Source organism: Panthera tigris, chromosome A2 (assembly GCF_018350195.1).
Source record: "Panthera tigris isolate Pti1 chromosome A2, P.tigris_Pti1_mat1.1, whole genome shotgun sequence".
Lineage (NCBI taxonomy): Eukaryota > Metazoa > Chordata > Mammalia > Carnivora > Felidae > Panthera > Panthera tigris.
Genome location: NC_056661.1, coordinates 133,927,423 through 133,952,580, shown reverse-complemented (window position 1 = coordinate 133,952,580; position 25,158 = coordinate 133,927,423). Strand labels below are relative to the sequence as shown.

Here is a 25,158-nt window from a genome sequence, read left to right as displayed (position 1 = left end):
ATGTTCCTATCCTTTTCCATACAGGTAAAATGCATCAGAATCAGAACTTTTTCAATTTTTTTAATTCTTCACAATGAACTCCAATTTAACCTCAACAGATTCTCACTCTTCCTTTTTCATCCTTCAGCCACATTTGCAGTGTCCTGAAGGCACCAAGTTCTGAAGGCACTTTGTTAATGCAGTTCCATTAGCCTCAGGGATTCCTAGAGCAAGGTCTAACTCAGTAACTTCCACCATGAATTTAAAGCTTTCTCATCCCTTGGTGTTTGGTATTGATTTGCTCCTTTGGGCTCTGCACATTTTACTTTGGATTACAGTTGATTGTATGCCTGTTTCTCTTTCCCTCTCTGCACCAAGGACCTTGAAGACAGGAACCATGTCTTATTCACATTTCTATTCTCCACACCTACCCCACTCTTCAATCTTCTTGTTGGCTAGTCAATGACAAAAAGAGATTCCTATAAAGCTAAGTATTAATGGAATTCACATATCAAGAGCATATTTTGAATGAAATATAACATTTTATTGAGATAAATGCAACAAAGTAATGTAATCCACCAATAAGGTACTGTCTTAATGTCTAAATGTTTTTATATCTCCTTTTGTTTTTGCAGGTATTCTAAACATAAGAATATACATTAAAAAGGCATTTATGTTCTACTTCTAAGTCATGTTTATTCCTAGAGAGTAAGCTAGACATGAAACAATGGGTGGTCATAATGTTCAAGACACAGTAGGGAAAAGCCCATCCGATACCCTCACTGTTACACAACTCTGTTTCCCTGGTTAGTCCCAGTCTGCTAATCACTACACATACTAGTATCATTTAAGTTTTCCCTTTAGACTGGGCCATAATAAATCTCTGTTCTCTCTTAACAGTTTCGATGCAAGCTTTGAATTTAGATCCCCTCCCACTTAAACAGTAACATGTTGTTTGCTTATATTTTTTAAGTATCTTACTTGTTTTCTCCATCACATATATTCCCATGGTTAAAACTAAAAGTGCTCATTTTAAGATTCACAGTTCTTTTAACTGTCTTTTAAAATCCAGCAGAAATAGTTACAGTATTTTCTGTAGCTAAGCAAAAAACAAAAACAAAAACAAAAAACCCAAAATACACAACCTGTAAAAACTGAACATTTTTATGAATACTTCTATAACCAAAACTAATATCTGTATATCTTTGTTGAAACTTAATTGTCGGTGCTTCTGTACTTCCCTCTAAGAATTTAATTGTTCCAATAATGTAAAGAAAGAAAAAGTTTATTTTTAGGATAATGCCTTTCTCCAACAAATTAGATTTTCTATAAAATTGTATATATTACATTTTCACAGTTTTACTGAGTGATAATGATGATGCATATATAACTTTTGGCTTAGATAAAAAATAATTGAGAAGCAAGTTTCTAATATTTAAATATTATAATTTAGCTTCTTGCACTTCATCTCTCAAATATAAGGGTGCAGTTTAAAATATTCTCTTTGTTAGCAGAGCCAAATAAGCTAAGAAAAACTTTCTCTAAACCACAATCTCAAGTATTCTATCTAAGCCTGAACTGAGAAAAGTATAATTTATTTTTGTTTTATTTTTTCTTTGTCTTGTTTTATTTTAAATAAAAGATACCAATGACAGAGGATGGGAATTGCCCACCAGCACAAACCAGATCACACCAGTTCTTAGTGTGCCATTATAGGAATATAAATGTATAACCTGGAAAGGATACCAATGGAGTCAAGTGAATATAATAAACACCCCAAGAGCATCATTTTATTAGTTCTATTAGTAATGCTCAATAAACAGTACCTAGCAAATAAAGGAAAAGATCAATTTGGTAGAAAAGTAAATTTCATTCTCTCATTCTCTCTTTCTCTTAAAGAGACTACAAACTGGAAAAGCTTAACAGAGAGAACTATACTCTACCTATTGCAAAACAAATAACAATTTACAATGGTATTACAACAGACTTCTTAACAAAACAAAAAATCCTCTAACTGTAGATCACACATAAATCTAGACCCAAACTGCTTATAGAGCTACTTCTTTTTTTAAGACTTTTATGCCTCGGAGTGTTTCAAATGTTTGTGTTATTTTAAATTGTTAAGCGTTTTATACAAAAAAATAACAAATAGTGCTTGCTCACTGACCTAAGAGATCCTTTAAAGCCCTCTACAGTTTTCTCAAATTTTCAAAAAGGTTGACCTTAACCAACATCCTTTGTTAGATCTGTTAAGTCAATTTACGAAACAAAGTTAGGGTACTCCATAAAGTATGCCTATAGCTAGCACACTTTCAGTTTCCTAAAATTCAGAGAAAAAAAATTCTTTCTCAGATAAATGTTGCCTTATTTTGCTGAGAAATTTAGTAGCGGGAATTTAACAGTGATTCCTCTGACCACAGCCACAGCTAATATGAAACACTGCTGGGGCTAATGGAGCCTGTCAGTTTCTTATTTTAGCACAATAGGTACTGCAGGAATGCCTGCTATATTTGAATGACTGGTAACAGTAACACAGGAGCAACTAAGCTACTCCACTGTAACATCAAAAAATAATTTCATTACATATTCTCTCTCTTCTGGGAAAGTAAAAGCCTTTTATAGATATCTTTACAATGACATCTCAAATACAATGAGGATGCTAGAAGATATTGCTTCATATTTACAACAAACAGATGTTCAGTCCTGTGTAGTTAAAAACAACCCAATAGGGGCGCCTGGGTGCTCAGTCGGTTGAGCGTCCAACTTCGGCTCAGGTCATGATCTCGCAGTCTCTGAGTTCGAGCCCCGCGCCGGGCTCTGTGCTGACAGCTCAGAGCCTGGAGCCTGCTTCAGATTCTGTGTCTCCCTCTCTCTCTCTGCCCCTCCCCTGCTCATGCTCTGTTTCTCTCTTTGTCAAAAATAAATAAACACGAAAAAAATTTTTAAAAAAAACAACAATAAACCATTACCCTGCTTAGTGCAATTCTTAGACATTCTTTACAGGAATAAATGACCAGGATAAATGAGATCCCATTATATATTTTAACCTGCCATTTCCCTGTGAGAGACAAAGCCTATAGAATACAAACTTCTAGAGAAACAACCTACTACAATGCCTTGGATTTAAATAGTTTAAAGTCTACAAAGCACTTTCTCATTCAATTAATTTATCATCTCATATGAAGTTGCACTCCAGTCAAGGAACCAATTCCATCACGAGGCTGGTAAACCAAAGGCGAATAATCTCAGCCATAGAGACTCATGCCATGATCTCAGCCATGACCCATATTCATACAATGCCCAGACTACTAGAGTCTATTTAGCAAGTACAAATACTCCTTAAGTTGTACTACTTGTCCAGTTCTACACTTGCTGTCAATCCCATTCCAGCCCCATGTCCAGACAGTCACTGAGCATCATCTGACTAGTCACGTTTACACCAGACTATTTCTCCTTCTCCGTAGTGTTTTCCAGCTCTGAATTTGCCCATTAGTTCCACCTAGGGCAAACACCTCCTCTGATTCACAAGAACACTCTTTTTTCCTCCCTTGTCTTTGAGCTTTTGCCCCAGTTATCTCAGCAGAATCCCCTATCTCTCTGAGTTTCAGTTATGAGCTAAATAATAAACCCAGCCTTGAATGGTGAGTGTCAGCAACAGCCCTCTGAACCAAGGGAAAGAAAAACCTTATGTGGTGAAGTGAAATAAGAAAAGTACCACCACTGCCATTAATCTTGGGAAGCCTTAAAAATACTCATGCATTCACCTTTTCACATATTATCACTGAGTGATGACCATGTGATGGAAATACAAAGATGAAAAAGTCATAACCCCTGCTCTCAGAAGAACCAGTAAAGGTTAATTCCTCATCCCTTCCTAGTTCACATCAATAGATTCACATTCAATCCTATTTTTAAGATGTGACTTTACCATGCATGGCCCTTGCTCATAAGGAGCAAAATATACCTGGAAGCATTAGTGAACCTGGCAATATATTAGAGGACGATGATTGTTCAGCACAGAAAACAAGTGCAGAAACTGGGAGGAATATAACTGACATGAGATCATAGATCCAAATAATAACTGACAGGAATAATACTTCAATCTACAGGCACCTGCCTCTCCTCTCCAGATGAATGAATAAACAAACCAGTGGATGAATGAATTAACTAATGAATAAACACAGTCAGAGTCCACAAAATGGACTAACAACCAGGTATACAACATATGGTTGCTAATATTATTTATGCTCAGGGCTCAGTGCTAAAGGTTATCTCATTTAGAGTTCAAAATAAATCTAAGAAATAGAGATTATCCTCCTCATCTTGTAAATGAGAAGAGTCTTAATTTGTCCAATGATACCCAGCAGATGGCAAACTGGGATTTGAACTCAAATCTTCTAAATTCAATGCTCCTTTCATCTCATCATAGCTGGCATTTCTTTCTTTCATCAGATAGTACTTTACAGAGAAAAAAATATTACAATGAAATTGGCAATAAAGCACATTTCTTAAATGCTAAAACTATTTTCATTCTGGCTTCTCATATAAACTTAGAAATGCTTCTATAGTTTGTGGGAAGAATATGCAAATACATGAATTAAAACTTGTGCTTAAGTATTTCTAATCACTTCAAATTCTGCTTCTGTGTGTTTCATAATGCCTGACAATAATGCTATGAAAGCCTTCCCAACCAAATCTTTCTTCTTTTACCCTGCCCTTCCCTATATATAAGAACTTTTTCCATGTTAGTAGAATCCCAAGCTCCTTCCTTACAGATAATATGAGGTACCTAACTCTGCAAATCCCATGTTTGAAGTTTCAGGTCCTATTAGGCAAACTGGCTCCCAATGCGATCAATTTTTTTACTCTTAATATTCTTTATATTAAACTTACTTTACAATATGGACCAAAAGGATAGCTTTCCTTATAGTCTACCCCTAAAGAATGGATCAAAACATACAAATATTTTGGAACATCAGTCAAAATTTCAGGGTAGACTTTATCACTTAGAGTCAGTAAACACAATTCTCAATCTCATAAGAAATGACTAAATGATAATCTTATGATTATTATTCTAAATTCTTCATCAGATATATTGTTTATATCTGTTTTGAGCAATTCTTTAGCTGTCATTTCTTTCTGGAATTTCTTTTGAGAAGAATTCTCCCGTTTCATCATTTTGTCTAGTTTTCCGTCCCTTATGTGTTTTCATAGCTTGTTATGTGTCCTGCACCTGCAAGCACTACTATATTAAAGAAGGGTCATACACTGTCCAGGGCCTGGCCCTTCAGGAGGTGTTTTTTGGAGTGTGTTACATGCTTTCTGTTGTTGTGACTCTGGTTGCTTTATCTCCCTACTCGTAGTGGTGGTTTGGACCCTCCACCAGGTGAGCTTTGATTTGTTCGTTGAAGTAACTCAGGAAAAAACGAAATAAAATTTAAAAAAAGAAAGAAATGAATACCTGACAGATTTGAAAACCATTCCCAAAAAACAGTGCTACTGCTGAGTCACCACAACCAAATGACATAGTTTTCCATTCAACAAAACATACTAAGCCCTAGGCCCTAAACAGTCACTGTTCAAGACCCTGGGGATAGGCAGTAAGACAAAATAAGACCCTTACTCCCATGGCGTTTACAGTCACTTGCGGGACAACAATGAGAAGGCATAAAAAAAAGAATACAAAGGACGGGGCGCCTGGGTGGCTCAGTTGGTTAAGCAACTGACTCCGGCTCAGGTCATGATCTCACGGTTCATGGGTTTGAGCCCTGCGTCAGGCTCTGTGCTGACAGGTCAGAGCCTGGAGCCTGCTTCGGATTCTGTGTCTCCTTCTCTCTCTGTTCCTCCCCTGCTTCTTCTCTGTCTCTCAAAATAAATAAACGTTTAAAAAAAAAAGAAAAAAGAATACAAAGGACCAGAGAACATCACCAGAAACATCAACTCTACAGGTAACTCAATGGCACTAAATTTGTATCTTTCAATAATCACTCTGAATGTGAATGGACTAAATGCTCCAATCAAAAGACACTGGGTATCAGAATGGATAAAAAACAAGATCCATCTATTTGCTGCCTTTTAGAGACTAATTTTAGATACTAGCAAACTGAATTCAACAGTACCTTAAAAGAATTATTCACTATGATCAAGTGGGATTTATTTCTGGGCTGCAGGGATTGTTCAACATTTGCAAATCAATCAATGTGATACACCACATTAATAAAGGAAAGGATAATCATATGATCCTTTCAATAGATGCAGAAAAAACATTTAACAAAATACTCCGTACTTTCTTGATAAAAACCCTCAAGAAAGTATGGATAGAAGGAATATACCTCAATATCATAAAAGCCATGTAGGAAAGGCCCACAGCTAACATCATCCTCAATGGGGAAAAACTGATAAGGTCAGGAACACAACAGGGATGTCCAGTCTCACCACTGTTGTTCAATATAGTACTAGGAAGTCCTAGCCTCAGCAATCAGACAACAGAAAGAGATAGACATGATATTCTACATGGAAAACCTGAAAGACTCCACCAAAATACTGCTAGAACTGATATGTGAATACAGCAAAGGTGCAGGATATAAAATCAACATACAGAAATCAATTGCATTTCTATACACAAATAATGAAAGAGCAGAAAGAGAAATCAAGGAATTGATCCCACTTACAACTGCACCAAAAACCATAAGATACCTAATAATAAACCTAAGCAAAAAGGTAAAAGATCTGTATGCTGAAAACTACAGAAAGCTTATGAAAGAAACTGAAGAAGACACAAAGAAATGGAAAAATATTCCATGCCCATGGATTGGAAGAACAAATATTGTTAACATGTCTATATTATCCAAAGCAACCTACACATTCAATGCAATCCCTATCAAAATAACACCAACATTCTTCACAGAGCTAGAATAAACAATCCTAAAAATGGAACCAGAAAAGACCCTGAATAGCCAAAGTAACACTGAACAAGAAAACCAAAGCTGGAAGCATCACAATTCCAGACTTTAAACTGTATTACAAAGCCGTAATCACCAAGACAGTATGGTACTGGCACAAAAACAGATACATAGATCAATGGAACAGAATACAGAACCCAGAAATGGACCCACAAATGCATGGCCAACTAATCTTCAACAAAGCAGGAAAAGAGTACCCAATGGAAAAAAGACAGTTTTTTTTCGGCAAATGGTGCTGGGAAAACTGGACAACGACATGCAGAAGAATGAACCTGGACCACTTTCTTACACCATACACAAAAAGAAACCTAAAATGGATGAAAGACATAAATGTGAGACAGGAAACCATCAAAATCCTACAGGAGAAAACAGGAAACAACCTCTTTGACCTCAGCCACAGCAACTTCTTACTAGACATATCTCTGGAGGCAAGAAAAATAAAAACAAAAATGAACTATTGGGACTTCATCAAGACAAAAAGCTCCTGCACAGCAAAGAAAACAATCAACAAAACTAAAAGGCAACTGATGGAATGTGAGAAGATATTTGCAAACGACATATCAGATAAAGGGTTAGTATCCAAAATCTATAAAGAACTTAATCAAATTCAACACCCAAAAAAACAATAATCCAGTGAATAAATGGGCAAAAAACATGAATAGGGACTTTTCCAAAGAAGAGATCCAGATGGCTAACAGACACATGAAAAGATGTTCAACATCACTCACCATCAGGGAAATACAAATCAAAACCACAATGAGATACCACCTCACACTTGTCAGAATGGCTAACATTAACAACTTAGGAAACAACAGATGTTGGCAAGGATGCAGAGAAAGGGGAACCCTTTTGCACTGTTGGTGGGAAAGCAAACCGGTACAGCCACTCTGGAAAACAGTATGGAGGTTCCTCGAAAAGTTAAAAAATAGAACTACCCTATGACCCAGCAATTGCACTACTAGGTATTTATCCAAAGGATACAAAAATGCTGATTCAAAGGGGCATATGCCCCTCAATGTTTATAGCAAAGCTAATCAATAATAACCAAATTACAGAATGAGCCCTAATGTCCATTGACTGATGAATGGATAAAGAAGATGTGGTATATATATGCAGTAGAATACTACCCAGCAATCAAAAACAATGAAATCTTGCCATTTGCAACAACATGGATGGAACTAGAGTGTATTACGTTAAGTGAAATAAGTCAGTCAGAGGAAAATAAATATATGATTTCACTCATGTGTAATTTAAGAAACACAACAGATGAACTTAGGGGAAGGGAAGAAAAAATAGGATAAAAATGGAGGCAAACCATAAGAGACTCTTAAATACAGAGAACAGAGGGTTGATGGAAGGGAGGTGGTGGCGGGGGGGATGAGCATTAAGGAGGGCATTTATTGGGATGAGCACTGGGTGTTACATGTAAGTGATGAATCACTGGGTTCTACTCTTGAAACCAATACTACACTGTATGTTAACTAACTTGAATTTAAATAATTTTTTAAAAGAATGCATAAATAAACAGATAAGAACTATAGTGAACAGTGCTAACTGCTATGCAGAGAATTCAAATACGGTGATATGACAGTAACTGGATGGTCATTTTAGATTGGGTCATCAGGAAAACCTCTCAAAAGAAGTGAATTTTAGCAGAGATGGGAATAGTTAAGACTATTGTACAAAAATCAAGTAGGAAAGCATTCTGGGGGGAGGGCACAGCTAGTGCAAAAGCCATAAGGCAGGAATAAGCAAGTATGCTGAAGAATAAAGAAAAAAAATCACAACATGTCTTAGAAGGGAGTGATCTCAAGAAAGAGTGGTAGAAGTTCAGAAAGGAAGAGTAGGAACGGGTCAGATCATCCAACTTTGTAAGCCGGCAGAATATATTTGGACTTTACTTTCAGTGAGATGGAAAGCCTTTGAAGGAAGCTGCATAGTACCTGAAGTTGTATACAGCAGGATTTAGAGTTCAAACCAGAAAAAATATATTCACTAAATATATATGTTCACATATATTAAGTCCATGTATTTGCTTGTTTCTACACTCAATGAAATTTATCCCAAGACACTGCAAAAGAATCCTAGAGCTAGAAAGAATCTTAAAGAATATAAAACTATCACTGTACATGTACAGAAACTGAGGGCCTAAAGAAAAAGTATCACTGGGACACCAATGGCTCGGTTGCTTAAGCATCGGAATCTTGATTTCAGCTCAGGTCATGATGTCACAGTTTGTGAGATCAAGCCCTGAGTCAGGCTCTGCACCGACAGTGTGAGCCTGCTTGGGATTCTCTCTCTCTCCCTCTCTCTGCCCCTTACCCCCTCTCTCTCCCTCTCTCTCTCTGTCTCAAAATAAATAAAAAACATTTTTAAAAATCTTTTTTTTTTTTAATGTTTTTATTTATTTTTGAGACAGAGAGAGACCGAGCATGAGCAGGGGAGGGGCAGAGAGAGGGGGAGACACAGAATCTGAAGCGGGCTCCAGGCTCCGAGCCGTCAGCACAGAGCCAGACGCGGGGCTCGAACTCAAGAAGTGTGAGATCATGACCTGAGCTGAAGTCAGACGCCCAACCGACTGAGCCACCCAGGCGCCCCTAAAAAATCTTTTTAAAATAAGTATCATTTATATTTCTTCATTAATGGCTGAGAGAAATGTCTCCAAAATAAGTAAGGACAACTAAAATGTCTGGGATATATCCTAAACTCAAAGCTGACATTAATTAGAAAATTATCCTTTCATGCGTTCATGAACTGGACCACCATGAATCACACGCATATGACCAATCACAGAATTTAAGTTTTTGTGTCAACCTCTGACCTGGATCTGAAGCTAAAAATTTAAGTAAGGCACATACCCACTAACGTGTTTAATCAATTTAATCATTCCAATCCCAACCCACTGGGTACACCACAACCTGGAAATTCATTCATCCAATGAATGGTAAGGAACTACTCCTATGTGCAAGAAATTATACTGGAAAACAAAGAATTAGAATCACAAAACAATAATTCATGCAAGGTAAAATCTGCCAACATGCCTCTCAGATAACAGCACTTCAGCTGAAAGGATCATCTGGCAGCAGGCAAGCTGGTCCTGAAGGATGAGTAGGATTTACAGATGGGGAGAACATTTTAGACAACAGGCACAGTAGGGGTAAAAGACCTACATTAACTGCAAGCAGCCTTTGAGACCAGAAATCTAGAGTATTAATTACATTTAGAGCAACTATTTCCAATATGAAAATACTCAAAACTGAGTTATACCTACATGATATTTATGTTTCATTTCAGCTCAGTAATACAAGAGTTTTGCATCTGTATTTACCACCTTAATTAACACCAAAAAAAAAAAAAAGTGTTATAAACAAACTTAAGCCTAGGTCAGACTATTACACTTGTTTTCTAAAAGGAATTAAATAGGATTTCAAAAGCCTTTGAAAATTTGCTTTTCAGGAAACATAAAAAGAAATGGAAAATCACGTATGCTGCCTGGTGCAAAACTTGCAAAGGTGCCCTTTTTAAGAAACGATGTTACCATGCAAAGTGTTTTAAATTCAGCATCCAAAATTTCAGAACACAGAGTAGATGAGAAAGTGCTATCAACATTGCAGTATAAAGTTGTGCTACTTTTTAAAGACTAATCTATTCCACTGTTTCTCTTGAATAATACCCTACATGACTGCTCCTATCAACAATTAATTTTCTGCCCTTTTGGAAAAACCATTATTTTAATATATTAATTCACCTGAAAACTGACAAGCAATAACATAATTTGGGGTTTTTAAAAATCATGTTAAAAGTTCATTCTATTTTCAGTAAATCATAGGAAACTGTTTTAACATTCTCCTAGCCAACTCAAGGGCAGAGCATCAAAAAAAATCAATTATCAAAGCTAACCAATGTGTGCTATTTCTAATATGTTTGTATTCTCCCTTATCTTTCTTAAAATTCATTTTTCATTGCAAGATCTCATTGCCAATGTGATGTTTTCCCTATGTGGAATTCTCTGAACTTTATCCTTAAATGGCACAGGTAGGCTCAATGCAGTGAAGGTCAAGTAAACCCACATGGTAGTAGTAAGGAAGTAGAACAATGGAACTCGGGCACACCATAAAAAGAACCTTAAAGGTATTTTTACTTGGAAAACCATACATGATAGAAGAGCAACAAAGGTATCATTGTTCATTAAAGTCTTTTTCTTTCATTGTTTTAAATTCCACATGATTCACAGTTAGCTGAATCTGACCTTGGAAGGACTACTTTCTGCATCCCCAACTCAGAACCACAGAATTCTCTTCATGCTCCAAAGTTCAGTCCAAAAAAAGCTCCCCCTGCCTTGCCCTGCTTCACTTTGCATTACGGAAAGTTTTTCCCATGTGGGAAACTGCTAATTTTGCCTGAGTTTTACAAACTTGTAGATCTTCCCCATGATAGCACCTGTCACATTGTCCTATGCATTGGAGGCATTCAAGAAATTTTTTTAAAGAGCAAATCAGACAAAGCACATTTATCAAAAAACAGATCAAATGAGGTCAGAAATATTAAAGTTGTCATTGGTAATCACTCTATTAAGAACATGCCAAGCAGATATCCAAAACAACTCCGGAACATTTTTACCAGATTCCACAAAGTACAGAGTTGGGGCTGTGTCATGGAAGCCCTGGGCTCCTGGCTGCCTCACCAGTCTGCCCAACTGGGATGATGTCTTCACCATCCCTGAGGAAGGAGGCCTGTGCTACCCACAGCTCCCTAAAGGCAGCTCTAGACTCAGTGGCAACCGCAGGGATACTCGCCTTCACCGCCACAGGAAGAGCAAGCACCAGGACTTAGGAACAGAAAAATGAGTCCCATTAGAATCCACTAGCTCTCCCTGCAAGGACAATGTCCCCATTTTCCTCATCTTCTCACAAAAATAGCAGAGAGGTAGTTGTCTCTATATGCTTCTCCTTTTACCTTCCTTTATGACTAAAATGTGCATAAAACCACACTGAAAACAGAAGTCCAGCATCACTACAGAAAACAGCCTCAGGCTCCCTCCATCATATATCTGATGAGATCCAGCCCTGAAGGCCTGTACGTCTTCACATTTTCTATCGCTTACAAGCCCAAAAGAGCAACAACCCTTTACAAATTAACAAAGGTATTTGTAGACATGCCAGATTCACAGTTGCTGGGAGAAGATCTAACTACAGTATTTTCTCCCTTAAAAACTACATCGTTTCCCAATAGGTATTCTGCTTCTTGCCTGTTCTGCACAGAGGATTGATAAATGGCACTTATGGGCACATGCACACAAATACACACACGGATGATTATTTAATCTACTTTTTTAAAAATGTGGTATACAAATGTGTGTTCCAAAACACAAATCTTAAAGTTGTATTAAATAGGAAATGTTCACATTTTTTTAAATCCTGCAATAAATTTCTGGGAAGACAAAAAATCAAATTTATCAAGAAATACAGGATTTCCTTACCACATATATTCAAATAACTTCTCAAAATTACAGGGCTTTGGGACTAGAGGTATCCTGGAGATATATTCGCCTAAAACAGGGAAGATGTATTGTGACAATCAGCAACTCTAAATGAAAAATAGCCAGAAAGCCATGGTCTTTGAGATGACTAAATCCAAAGGCTGAGCAAAAGTTATTAAAAACGGCAGGATGATTCTAGGGTGCAGGATCCTGTCTCCCAGGGTCACTATGAAACAAATGTAAGTATGAACATGAGTTCATGTTACAGTTATCAAAGTGCCTGAGGTTTAGAATTTAAAAGCACAAGTATCTAACAAAATGAGTAGATTATCTCAAACGTTCTAAAAACTGTTTCAGTGCAGTTAACAACACACAGGAAAATGCATTACCAGACCTGGACTCCAACAGTATGTAAATATATCCATTACATACATATTCTGGGCTGTAAGGATTCTCCAAAGTACTGTGAAACGAAACTAAACCAAACTAACTAACTAAATAATAAAAGCCTATCTATCTTTAGTCCCACAACTATTTCCAGACTTCGAAAAGGACCGTAACCCTTCCTTCAAAATATATTTTGTGTTTCTGAATTGTCCCTGGAGTGTTTCTGTCGGTGTGGATTTTCTTTGTGGCTGTTTTTTAAGGATTCAGTCGGCTGGCTGCCAATTTATTAAGGTCCTGTTCTAATCACCTTCACTTACGACCGTGGGTATGAGACATGCGGGACTCACTTCCTTAGCATGCGGAGCTGGATCAAAGATTCGGGACAGGCTAGTTACCAGAGCCTAAGGCAGGCGGGGAGAGGGTACAGAGAAGGGTAGAGAGCACTTAAAACCATCACGAATTCGATTTCCCGTCTCTCCTTGTCCCTCTGACATTCCGTTTGGTAACCCGACACGTCATCCATACCCCTAACAAGGTATCCCTCTCCCCTTCTAAGTCACAGAGACCCCGCCCCGCCCCTCAACGCCGGGGGGCTCAAATTCGGACCCCCAAGGGCGCAGCCCGGACAGTCGAGCCCCCGGGTCCCGGCTCGGCTCCTGCTGAGGGCCTTCAGAGCTGGGCACCCCCGGCAGCACCCCCACGGAGGCGCCCTCCGCCGGCCGAGTGCCGGCGCCTGGGGAGAGACGCCCGGCGCGACTACACTTCGGGTGTTCGGCACCCTCGGCAGAGAGAGGCAGTGAGGAAAGGCACGGTCTAACTCCGAGGGGAACCTCGGGGTCCGCGCGCAGACACCCGAGGGGGCGTCCGCGGGAACGCCCTCGCTCCCGACTCCCATCCTCTCTGTCGCCTGCAGACGAGCACCCGGCAGGGCGGCCGGATCAGGTCGCGGTGCCGACGCCGCCTGCCGGGCCCGCCTCGCGGCGTGTGCGCGGCGCGGCTCCACCTCCGCGGGGCCGGAAAGGCCGCCGGCCGCCCCCTCACGCTCCTCGGACCCCGCCGCCGGGCCCGGCCACCTGAGGCGCCGCGTCCTCGGCGGGTGGCCGCGGGCGTCCGGTGCGCGGGCCCCGGCGCGTCCCCGAGCGCGCGCCCGGCCTCCCGCCCCCGCCAGCCGCGGCCCCGCGCGAGTTGCACTAACTTTCCGGGGCGGGGGAGGGGCGAGCGCCGCGGGCCCGACTGCCCCGGCCTTACCTGTGCTCAAGTTGTCGTTGATTTTCAAGGGCACACGCAGGATGTAGACCAGGAAGAGCACGATGAAGAACCACACGGTCCAGAGATAAGTCCAAGACCAAACTATGCAGGACTTGAGCTGCTCCAGAAAGCCCGTGCCCGCTTCAGCCATTTTTCAGCGCTGCTCTCTGCTGCCGCGGCTCTCGGTGTCTGCCGGGATGATTCACCGGCCCGGAGGCGCCGCTCGCGCCGCCGCCGCTGCCGCCGCCGCCGCCGCCGTGGCCCGGCGCCCCCGGAGCCCGCCCGCCGCCCGGGACGCGGGCGCGGCGGGAAATCGCGCGGGCCACGGACGCGCCTACCTTTCCTTTTCCAGCCTTATTGCTAACTCTCTGAAGGCCCCTACATGTGGCTTTCGTGGAGGGATCACGTGGCCCCTGCCCCCTCACGTTCTGATGCCATTTATATTTATTGTGCTAATATTTAGAAAGACAGGCCAACTGGGGCGCGGAGGGGAACTCTTAATAATGATAACTCACATATGTTGAGGGTTTACTATATGACAGGCACTGTTCCAAGCTCTGTAGGATCTCATTTAACCCCTTCAACAGTCCCCATTCTGTAGACAGGGAAACCGAGGCACAAAGCGATCTAGTAGTTTACCCTAAACTCGAGCCAAAATTAAGTTGCAGTGTGATGAATGCCACACATCGACCCATAGAGGTCTTAAACTCTACACTCCACTCCTTGTTTTCAAAATTCAGACTCAGAGGGATGAATAAACTCAGGGCAGTTGGGAAAAGATAGATGTGCTCCCGTCACTGGTTAGTAGGCTGGAAAATAAATCACGCTGTTAAGCAAGATTTCCGTTGCACACGCTATTTACCTTTGTTTTGTCTTCCTTGGAGCAGCACAGGGGTTTTCCAAAGAAATCTTAACAAGAAGAATGTTTATCCTCTAATTGGGGGAGGGGGGGGAGGGGGAGGTTCACAGTTCAAACAACTCTCAGCCTGTTTTTAATATAAACAATTTTCTGGGATAATTTTGGCTTGTTCTAAATGGGCTAGTTTGAGTAAGATTATTATAAATGTTTTTGTCTGGACTGAATAAAATGTTGCCTTTACCAAATGAAAGTTGAAAGTCTATTTCTGTCCATAAATAATTTCAATTTCTGTGCATTAGATAGTAATAGAGTAATTGCAGGTTATCCAATCTACAGCCAAGACATGTTTAGAATTCTGAGTATTCAGCAGAATATTTTATGATAAATTTTGCTTTGCCTAGTTGTAGTTTTCTCTATAATAAAACAAGCTTCTTTAACTTCTTGCATACAGGATGTATTTATGGCATAATACATAATAGAACTACTCTCACATTTTCACTAATTCCAGTAGAAATAAGCAACATGAGTACATGAACCACCTATTTTATGTCATGAGAAGTAACCACCAGATTCTCTACAGAATTGCCTACTTGCTTTAAATGAGCGTCCTGGGGCCTTGCTCTTTGCTGTCAGTGAACCTCAAGGAAAGGATATAAATATGACTCAGATGAGCCACAGTTTTCTGATGAGCCACAGTTTTCTGATTATCTACTAGGTCCTCCTGAAGGATCAGCCTGTCTTATTCATTATTGCCTCTCCCTAGTGTTCAGCCAGGAATGGGGGTTGGAGTTGGAGACATGTCTTTGTGCTTGGACACAAGAGTAAGACAGCACGATCCCTTGGGAAGTGTGGCTGCTTCAGTGTGGCTGAAATGCAGGCTCTCCATGGAACGGTGTAGAGAGAGAAAGTTGAAGAAGATCTGATTTTGCAGAGCCTTGTAGAAACACAAAGGTGTTTACTGTCATTTGGCATCACACACACCCACAAATCCAAATGATCAATTCAGAGATGTATGTAGGTGTACATTAAAGAACTATTTAAGACAGCAGAATTGACAGGCCTTGGTGACTGGTAGGATAGGCAGGATAACAATAAAAGGTAAAGGGTGGCTCTTTTGAGCAGAACCATTCACGAAATAACAACAACCCAGATGTGTCTAGCCTCCTCTTGACTATCTCCCAGTGGAATGGCTCACAGTCACCCCAAGCTTATCACATCCAAACTCACCTCCAACTGCTCCTCCTTCTAGAGTTTTGTCACAGAATGAGCACCACCCTTCCAGCTCCCCAATTCAGAAATTTGAGGATCACCCCCAACCCCAGAAGGCACGGGAGTCCCTCTCACCTCCTTTCCTCTCCACATTTAATTGGGCATCAAGGGCTGTCCCCGATCTGTCACTTCTCTCTATTCCCCCGCAATAGCCTTTAGTCTCATAACCTGATCATCCCTCACAGAGAAAAATGTGTGGGCTTCCTGCCACTGGTTTCTCCACAAGCAACGCTAGCACCACCATCACAACCACCACCGCCATGCCTCATCCCGGCTCATTCCGCCTTCTTCCACACTTCTCAGCCAGAGTTACCTTTAAAAGTACAATTCTGAAAACTCATTCCCTGCTTAAAATGCTTCACGGCCCTATCTACTCCACTCCTACTCCTACTCCAATGCCCACCTCAAGGATAAAATCCAGATGGCACTCAAGGTTTGCAGGGCACTCAGTCTCATCTCCCATCCTGGGCACACACTCTTCATGCCACCAAAGTTTTGGCATACACGCTCTGCTCTTTCATGCCTTTCAACCTCCTGCTCCACAGGACCTGCCTGTAGTATACTTTTCTGTGATGTTCTTCCCACCAACCTTCTTTCCTGCCCAAACTGCCTGATGACAGCTTATTTAGAGATGCACTTAAAATATCACCTCCTTTGTGACACCAGCTCCCTCCTGCCTCCTAGAGTTCACTGTCTCTTTCCTGAGATGCAACACCAGGAAGCTTACGGCAGGCTGTTAAAGCATAGGATTGGAGCCAGACAATGATGGGCTCTATTCTTGGTCCTGCTATTCACTACCTGGGTGCTCTTTACAGGTCACTGAGTTTCCCTGAGCCAGTTTAGTTTCATCATCTGTTCAATGGATTACACTTGTACCTATTACATGGGGCTTTTGGAACGGTTTGATGAGATGACTACTGAAAATGCTTAGCACAATGCCTAGTTAGTATCTTTCCTCTCTAATAATAAATTGAGGCCCCTAATATTAGGTAATATGTTATTATTGTTTATTTGAGTCCTCTTACCTCCTAATACAAATAGTGCTAATGTTTGGCACATAGTACATGGTCAGTAAATGCTTATGAGTGTTGTATAAAGGAATGAAAATCAATCATATGAAAAGAAATTTCAAATCTTATATTTTATAAAGCCACCTGGGTAGCTCAGTCGGTTGAGCAGCCGACTCTTGATGTCGGCTGGGGTCATGATGCTGGTGTTGCGGTATCGAGCCCCACCTCCCTCAGGCTCTGTGCCACGCATGAAGCCTGCTTCAGATTCTCCCTCTGCCCCACTCCCCCACTCGCACCCTTTCTCTCTCTCTCTAAAATTAAAAAAAAAAAAAAGTTAGAATAGTAAATTAAAAAAAAAGAATACTAATCTTAGATTTAATTCAGGGGTAAAACTTAAGATTTGGTCTTCCACCAGGTGTAACTACCCATAGTTGTATGATAGGAGTTAAATGACCATTAATTTCTGGGGATTATGTAAAAACAACACACTCCTAAATTCCTCATAAATCAGTTTATACATTTGGTTAAAATGTGTATCTTAGTCTGATAAAATATCTGAGCTGAATAAGAAAAAAGTTCTTTAAAATCATTTCTCTATTGTCTTTTGTTTGTAAGTGGTGTTTACAAGTGTATATGCATATATTGGCTGTTATAGTCTTTAGGTTTATACTTTTTTATAAGTTTAAGAATCTATTTTTGGAAGTGATTTTCAGAGTTCATCTGGGATTACAATGCAAGAAATCACTGTTCTTGATCCAGCAATCCCACTTCTGGGTATTTATTTGAAGAAAATGAAAACACCAATCCAAAGAAACACAAGCACAAAGAAATACAAGAACAATACAATTGTTCATTGCAGCATTATTTACAATAGTGAAGATATGGAAGCAACCTAAGTGTCCATCTATAGATGAATGGATCAAAAAGATGTTCATATATATAATCCATATATATATATGTATATATCCATGTATACAATGGATATTATTCAGCCATAAAAAAGAATGAAATCTTGCCATTTGCAACAACATGGATGGACCTAGAGGGTATTATGCTAAGTGAAATAATTCAGCAAAAAAAGACAAATACCTAATGATTTCACCCATATGTGGAATCTAAAAAACAAAACAAATGAACAAACAAAACAGAAAGAGACTCATAAATACAGGAAACAACTTGTTGGTTATCAGAGCGGGGAGGGGTTGGAGGTAGATGAAATAGGTGAACAGGTCCAAGAGGTACAAACCTCCAGTTATAAAATAAATAAATCATTGGGATGTAATGTACAGTGTAGGGAATATAGTCAATAATAGCATAATAACTTTGGTGACAGAGGATAACTAGACTTAGTATGGGATCATTTCATAATGTATAAAAATACTGAATCATTATGATGTACACTTGAAACTAATAGGATATTGTATGTCAATATACCTCAGAAATAAACACAAAACAATAAAACAGTTAAAACTTTTTTAAAAAATAAATAACTGTTCTGACTCCAGTTTCTGGTTAAAATAAACAAAAACTCACCCACGCTCATTGGTTGAATTTATGAATTAGTCAATACCCTATATTCATGAATAACACCCTAACTAACTGGTTACCCTTATTTAGTGACTTCTTTAGAACTGAATAAGTGCAACTCCAATCTAGTTTAGTGTTGAAAACCAGTAGGGCAGACAAATAGGCTTGGAAGGGAATTTTCCATTTCTAACTTCTTCAAGACAACATACTCTCTCATAGAGATATCGAAAGGATGGAATTTTAACTATCCATATATAGTTGGAAAGATGAGTTAGATATCAAAAGACTTAGGGAGAATGACCCCAAGATGTAATATTGTATGTATAAAGAATACATGCACACACATTGTCATCTTACAGTGAAAGACTGACAAATGACTAGGTTTAGAAATTGTATGATTGAGTATAATCATACTTACTTTCGTTCCCCTATTCCTTAAAAAATATATCTTAGTTTCTATATAAAGCCTTTCACAGACATGTCAATACTTAGTGGCATCCCTAATCTGTTTTAAAAAACCAATATTATTTTAAAAAGACAAGGTTTCTTGATACAGAAAATAATCCTGATAGCAAGAATGCAAAATAGAATGATCAGGGCCTTGTAAAAAGAATCTGTTCTCTCTCTCTCTCTCTCTCTCTCTCTCTCTCTCTCTCTCTCTCTCACACACACACACACACACACAAATAAATAAATAAATAAACTTAAAAAAAAAAAAGAATCTGAAGGCAACCTAACCCTATCTTCACCCTAAAATCCTGCTCTAGCCAGTGGAGACAGTACTTCATTTTCAAAGAAAAAATAATATTCCTTTGGAAATTTTTACAGTCTTCTTTACACTGCTGAAATACACTCAGGAGAGAAAACTAGAAGATGAGTGAGATTAAAAAGAAAAAATATGAGAGATAGCAGAGAGATCACATATATTCAAAAAAACAAGACCAGAAATATATATCTTAAGAAACCTTCTAAAGTTCTTTCTGATCCTTTGTTTCCTAGGCCAACCAATCATGTGAGGTAACAGTATTACTCACTCTCTTTATTTATTCTATTTATTCCTTACTATTATAATCAATATCTTTACTCTTGGGAAGATAGTCTAAGATGGGCTGGTTTTTCAGTTATAGGTTAAATAGTGTAGAAATGATAATAGTATACTTTCTTTTTATTCTTGATACTCAAACTAAAATTTAAAAAAATAGCACTTTTAATCAAACTAAAAATCCATTGTCCAAAATTTACTGTGTGTGTAAAACACCATCAGTTATCCCAATTTTATTATTTAATTTTAAAACTGCGCATTTTTGGCCCATGACTGGCTAGAATTTCAGGATCCAGAGTCACATCTAGACACCTCTTTGCTAAAAATTATAAGATTTCAATAATACCCAGCACTAGTAATAACCATCATATAAAATAGTTCTGAGTACAAAAATAGTATGCTGTCTACTTACTTGCTATGTGCATAGCATGTTCTTCTGTGATTTTGGCTTCATATTTCAAGTTCATGCACACAAACCTCCAAAGCACCTGACAAATTTAGACATATTAATTAAACAAAGAATCTGTTGCATTGAAAAAAAAAAATCCAGAAATCAGGTTACACTCATGTTATAGAATTATTGGCAGAATTAAGAAAAATCTGATAGTCATTATATAAGCTTAGTTTTTTCTTTGTTACTGATACAGAGCATTTATTCTCAAATGTCTGAGAATTTGACAATCGAAATGACTGAGAATTAACCACGATGTATTCACTTACATTTTATTGGTTACATTCCATTTTGTTCCCATTTCTAATGTGCAAGACTATACTTAGGCATGCAAATTAAAGTGGAAATTTCACTATCATCTGGTATATTTGGCCCATGTAGAAACTTAATCTAAAAAATGGAAAGAAAAAAAAAGATTGTTTTCATCTTAAAGTACATTTCAGGCTAGTGTTAAGTAATGTGCTTGCCCACTCCAGCCAAATTAATTGTATTTCTAATATCAATTCTAATTCCTCTTCTTTATTTTGCCTTGCAAAAATCATTCCAAATTTCCCTTTTATTTTGCATTTCAATGCTATTGCACAGCTGCTAAATTTGGCACCTTATGCACATTTAACTATAATGGGTCTTATCTCCTTGTTAATAATGACAGTGAATATGGATTATAATTGAAGCTGTGGCTTCCCTTGAGTCTTTCCTGACTCTAAATTATCTTTATAGTACTATTTTTGCAGTACATTTTTTTCCTTTGATCAAAGTTCGTCATTCTACCTGAGAGCTGAAGATGTCCACATACTCAATCAAGCCGATTTGAATTAACTTGTCAAGTCTGATTGAATAAACTGTAGCAAATAACATGCTATGGCCTAGATTTAATTAGCTCCTCTTCTATTTCTTATATGCATTGCATATTTATACACACTTTTATTCCAAAAAAGACACTTAACTTGGACTCCCATATTTAGACATATTTGTCAATGTGTCTAACATATCACTTTATAGATTTGTTCATTGGTCCATGTCTTTTTATTAGATCCCCTCCTGGGTCTGGCACAGGCCTTGTATGCTGAATTGAAATGAAATCACGATGTTAAATCGTGATTTAACACGAATAAGGGAGATAGGGTTGTTTGATTTTTTTTTACCTCTCATAAAGTTGATTTTCTCAATTTATAAAACTGGAGACCTATGCGTTTTGCATTACAAGAAAGGAACAATGCATGTAAATGACAGGGGAAAATATTTCAGTTTGAGGAGGCAGCCTCTAACAGACCCATTAACTAGCTTTCCATCACAGAGTATTCTGACAGAGATTCGGCTGACCACTAGCCTCATCTGGAAACTGGAAATAGCAATAGCCTATGTTTGTCATGTAGGAGGGGGGCCTTACAGAAGGTGGGAGGTTGCATGAGGTTTTCTGGGACTTTCCCAGTTTGAAAACTGCAAGTCCCATATCCCGGGAACCCCCTCAGTCCCAGTTGGGTTAAATGACCTCTAACTTTTCTTTCATTTCCTCAGACTTTAAGATACAGGGCTTCTCCCAGGCACACTGGGAAGTAGGATGCAGTTTGTTTTCCACACTTCCTAGTGGGACTTCTCTCTTCCTCAGCTGTCTAGGGCCTTTATTTCCTCCCCTTGTCGACTCTCAAAATCTGCTCTCGCAACTAACAATTTATTTGTGCATAAACAAAATTTATGTCAGCTCAAAAAGCTACTCTTCCTAGTGCTATTGACACATGCCAGATAGCAAAGCCATAAAAGAAAATAATGTTCTCAAGTGTTTTAAGACATCAGTAAATTTCGGGTGTCAGGGGGCCCTTACTCAACCTTACCATGCTAAGTGTAATTCAATAATACAAGGCAAGAATAGATAGATGAATATATTATATACCTGCAATAAAACAAATCATAGCTAAGAGCATGTAACCATTAAAAAAACAGACAAGCTAAAAAACCTATACTGTTTTTTTTATAACTAATTTACTATTTACTCACCTATTTTATTGTTTATGAGGACTCTAGAAAACAAATGATAGCCATTGGCAAAGGTTTAACAACAATGTATGGGAAAGAAATTTAACTTTGAGAAAACTATTCTTTTTCCCAAAACTTAAGATTGCCATTTAAAAAAAATTTTTTAATGTTTATTTTTGACAGAGAGAGAGAGACAGACTGTGAGAGGTAGAGGGGCAGAGAGAGAGAGAGAGACACAGAATCCGAAGCAGTCTCCAGGGTCTGAGCTATCAGCACAGAGCCTGACTGGGCTTGAACCCACAAACCGGGAGATCATGACCTGAGCCAAAGTTAGACGCTCAACCAACTGAGCCACCCAAGTGCCCCAAGATAGCCATTTTAATCTAGTTCATATAAAGGTCTGAGTTCCAAGAAATTATAGATGGAGAAAATAGAGGTAAGCAAATGAAACTGCAAATTCATATACTAATCAGCTGCCGTGGGATTTGAATCATGAGGTAGTAGAAACAATCTGGAATTTAGTAAATGAATATGTAGGCTTAGAGAAATGGTCTTCTTACTTTGGCTGGCAGAAACACACACACACACACACACACACACACACACACACACACACACACAGTTAAACTCATTCCCAAAGTGTGTATATCTATTTATTTATACATTAAATTTATACATTAATATGTTCCACAATACCAATATACTATGTACACAATAAAAATAAATATTAGGCATTTCAAAGGTGAGTTGAATATAAAAGTTTTAGCATTTCCTGCCTAAACCCTAAAAGATTATCTATGTATTTCTGGACTGACTGTACCCCCTTTATTTTTTTTTTTTATTTGTTTTTTATGTTTGTTTATTTTTGAGAAAGAGAGAGAGGCAGAGTGTGGGCAGGGAGGGGCAGAGAGAGAGGGAGACACAGAATCCGAAGCAGGATCCAGGCTCTGAGCTGTCAGCACAGAGCCCAACCCCAGGCTGGAACTCACCAACTGTGAGATCATGACCTGAGCTGAAGTCAGAGGCTCAACCCACCAAGCCAGCCAGGCGCTCCTCTGTACCTGCCTTTAAAGATCAGTGGTTTGGAAATCTATATTGACTACGATTTCATTTTTGCCAAGTTCCCTTGAATCACAAGGTTGCTGCCTATTGCAGCTAATTCTAAAATAAGTTTGAATGGAGACCCCATTTTGCTGGCTCAGCTGAGCCCCCTGAGCAGTACTACTGGCATCCAAGCCTCCTCCTACAGGAGCACAGCGCTTTCAGCGACTTCAGTCAGCGATATATGACTGCGTATGTCCCGACTTTCATAGCGGCTGCAAGTTTCCAGAGTCTCCTTAGTGTGGGTATAAATGGTTGACTAAATCAGGAGTCAGGGAGACTGTATCCTAGCTCTACAAAAGTGTTACCTTTTTAATCTCAGCTCACATTCAGCAGAATTTTTTTTTCATACAACAGTTACGATCATGGTAATTGACTTTGGTTTTAGAAGCTTTTTTTTTTAATTTTTTGGTTTAAATTCCAATTCTTTGAAAGTATAAGAAATCCTTTTTTTTTTTAATCTCTACCTTTTTCTCAATTTTCCTGAACATATTAATCATAGTTATTTTTAAAGCCTATATCTGTTAACTTCAATATTTGGATCACCTATGGATCTATTACTATTGTTTATTTGTGAGTTTTTTCCTTCCTCTCTTGGCTTTATGTCTAAAGATATGTCTAAGAAATTTTTAAGGAATGTTTAACCTTGATTATAAAAAGAATTATAGAGGCTTCTCCAGATGGCATCTTCTACTAGAGAGGGTTTACCTCTTCCTCTGCTAGAGAGAGTGGATGTGTTAAAAATGAGTTTTTATTTATGGAACTAGTGGCCATCAAGATATGAAATTGGCTAAAATAATTTGAGGATACACTACCCAGGATGTCAAAAAAAAAAAAAGGTGAAAAAAAGTGCAAAAAGCCCGATTCCTAAACAGTTCTGGGACCAGTTAATAACTGGGAGTTTTCTGGTTACCTCATGTCAACTGTATACTTCAATAACTATATGGTTAATTGAATCCTGTTTCTTTCAGGTATATTTTTCATATAAAGGTGGTAGAGCACCTAAAATTGCAGAAAGTAAGGACTTCATCCAACTTACAGAACAAATCGTATACTCTTTTAATGTCTGTTTCTAATAAATGCCTGAATGGATGTCAGAATTTGGTCTGACACTTGCTTTCATTTTAAGATACTACCTGGTAGCTAGGATGTTGAGGCTATATGGAGGAGAGAGGAGGAGGCCTATAGCCAAATATAAATAGTCATAGCTATTGATATTAACCCCCCAAAAAAGAAAAGCAGTGCTTGCATATGATCAAATTGGCTTTGTTCAGTTTGTAACTTGAGGCAAAACAATCCTAATATTTAAAAAATGAAGAAAATTGGATAAAAATAGTGAAGAACCATAACGTGTACACCTTCTGTTAGTTGACGTTTTAGTATATTTGCCCCCTATCTCTTTTTCCATACACAATTTTTACATTGTTTTAATCATTCTCTAAGTTCATTTTTTCAGCCTGCTCTTACATATTATTTTAAAAGACTTGTCCAGGTTAGTATACAGTCTTCAAAAGCACCGTATCTAATGATTGCATGATATTCCAAACAACATAGAATTTTTAAATGATTCCACAATTACACTTACTAAGTTTTTGCTAGCTTAAGTAATTCCATAATGAATATCATTCCATTCATAGCTTTTTATTTTTAAATGTAGGGCTATTTTACTGGGATAGATATGCCCAAGTGGATTTGCTGGTCAAAGTCAAGAACATTTTCAAATTCCTTAACATATGCTCCCTCTTTGTTCTTCAAAAGTAATTCTTGAAAACACCACTCATCCTGACTATATAACAAAAACCACAACTTAACGTTATATCATAGTTGAAAATTATTGTGCAACATGCATTGTGAGTTTTACCCTGTGATT

General features: G+C 38.6%; 1 protein-coding gene across 9 annotated transcripts in view; it reads right to left on the bottom strand.

Annotated features, from left to right (window-relative positions):
- ST7 (suppression of tumorigenicity 7) overlaps positions 1–25,158 on the bottom strand; it is a 262,668-nt gene that overhangs the window by 234,278 nt on the left and 3,232 nt on the right. For 8 of the 9 annotated variants that reach the window (XM_042970436.1, XM_042970442.1, XM_042970450.1 and 5 more), the window contains exon 1: positions 14,056–14,700. In XM_042970436.1, coding sequence (XP_042826370.1) covers positions 14,056–14,206 — 151 coding nt within the window. In that variant the 5' untranslated portion in view covers positions 14,207–14,700. Of the gene's footprint in view, positions 1–14,055; positions 14,701–20,174; positions 20,251–20,482; positions 20,604–25,158 lie in introns of those variants that run through there. The other variant, XM_042970459.1, reaches the window with a different exon arrangement.